Raw genomic sequence first — 1,880 nt, 5'->3', positions numbered from 1 at the left:
CACTTCTGCCAACGATTACGATTTTATTCTTTTTACGACTATTTTTTTTTCCGTATTTGTTATTTTTTCATCAATATAATTCGCTATGGATAGTAGTGATGATCAGGAAATTGAAGGCGTAGCAAAATTAGTATCACCAATAGCAAAGAATAAACGCGGGAAAGTGAGTACCTATTATAATATGAAATACAATTATTATAGTAAGTTATTACATACATTTTTTTATAAAATTTTTTTTTTCTTTTAGATTGTTGGTTCACGTGAGAGGTCACTCATTGTCAATATGTACAAGGCAAATATTCAGAAAGATCCTGATATGTCAATGAGGCAAATGAGGACGATAATTTCAAAAGTATTGGGCATTGGTGAATCAACAGTACACAGAACCATCAATGAATACAAGAAAACTAATGCGGTGAAATCTCCAAAACGAACCAAAGTAAGAACAAAAATTACAGAAACATTCGACGATTTCGCACGGAATGCAGTCCGTAGGCACGTTCACAGCATTTGGTTTCGACGCGAAATCCCTACGTTAGATAAAATACACAAAGCTGTGTCCGATGATAATGATTTGCCAACAGTATCGCGTAGTACAATATTTAATTTGTTAAAAGAATTAAAATTCCGTTACGTGAAGAGAGGTCGTAATAGTGCTCTAACTGAAAGAACCGAATTGATAGTTTGGCGAAGAAACTATTTGAGATCAATTCGTAAATTTCGTGAGGAGGGTCGTCATATTTATTACTTAGACGAAACCTGGGTGAATGCTGGTGACTGCCCAAACTACGAATGGCGTGATACAACCATAACCTCCCACCGTGACGCATTCCTTAAGGGAATGTCGACCGGTTCCGTAAATCCGTCTGGAAAAGGCAAGCGTCTTATTGTACTGCATATAGGTTCCGAAGACGGTTTTGTTGACAATGGGTTATTGTGTTTCGAATCCAAGAAGAACACCCGCGATTACCACGACGAGATGAATGGTCAAACATTTTGCGAGTGGATGCAAAATATTCTACCTCGGTTAAAAGACAACTGTGTTATTATTATGGATAATGCATCGTATCACTCTGTTAAATTGGACAAAGCACCAACATCGTCTACAAAGAAGGCCGATATTATACAGTGGTTGGAGGATAAAGGGGAAGTGGTGGACAGGACTATGGTTATACGAGAGCTTTTACTCGTCGTAAAACAAATAAAGCCATTACATGAAAAATTTGTTATTGACGAAATCGCCAAAGCACAAAATAAAACCATTTTACGCTTACCACCATACCATTGTGAACTTAATCCAATTGAGCTAGCATGGTCATCGGTGAAGCATCATGTCAGGATGGATGAACAATACTACGTTCAAACTGCCTGATGTAAAAAATCTTTTGATAGAGGGCATTCAAAGAGTAGACGCTAATATGTGGAAGAATTTTATCAGACACACCATAACGGAAGAAGATAAATTTTGGCAAATAGATAGTATTATTGACGAGGTGTTTGAAGCCGAGACACAAAATTTAACATTAACTGTTGGAAATACATCTTCTGAATCAGAGTCTGACACGGATTGAACTATTTTTATAATAATATGTAAATATATTTGTTTTTAATACCTATACCTATGTTTTTTTAATATGAGCATTTTTTAAATTTTTTTGTAATTATTTGTATGTATGATGAAGTAAAAAATAAACATTTTATATTACGTACATTATAATCGTAATTGCCTTCTTACGTATCTGTACAGCATACCTTATATAATACTTGCACATTTTAAAACTAAACATTTGTATGATACGATTTCGTAATAATATAATATATACAGTAAGTATTTTGGTTAAGTAATACACTGAAAAGAGTGTTAGGGTCATATTGAATTT

At 34.4% G+C, this 1,880-nt stretch overlaps 1 protein-coding gene across 1 annotated transcript; it reads left to right on the top strand.

Annotated features, from left to right (window-relative positions):
* Window positions 1-85: 85 nt before the first annotated feature.
* On the top strand, window positions 86-1,372 carry LOC111033355. Its single transcript, XM_022314043.1, has 2 exons — window positions 86-163; window positions 248-1,372. Exons 1-2 carry the CDS (start codon window positions 86-88, stop codon window positions 1,370-1,372), a joined length of 1,203 nt encoding a protein of 400 aa, XP_022169735.1.
* Window positions 1,373-1,880: the final 508 nt, after the last annotated feature.

Source organism: Myzus persicae, unplaced genomic scaffold, assembly GCF_001856785.1.
Source record: "Myzus persicae strain clone G006 unplaced genomic scaffold, MPER_G0061.0, whole genome shotgun sequence".
Classification (NCBI taxonomy): Eukaryota; Metazoa; Arthropoda; class Insecta; order Hemiptera; family Aphididae; genus Myzus; species Myzus persicae.
This window is presented reverse-complemented; position numbering and strand designations above follow the sequence as displayed.

Bases quoted from the DNA above. Each gene is read 5' to 3' on its own strand.
- LOC111033355 (XM_022314043.1), top strand. From the start codon at position 86: ATGGATAGTAGTGATGATCAGGAAATTGAAGGCGTAGCAAAATTAGTA. The intron at 164-247 runs GTGAGTACCTAT...TTTTTCTTTTAG, and splicing joins CAAAGAATAAACGCGGGAAA to ATTGTTGGTTCACGTGAGAG.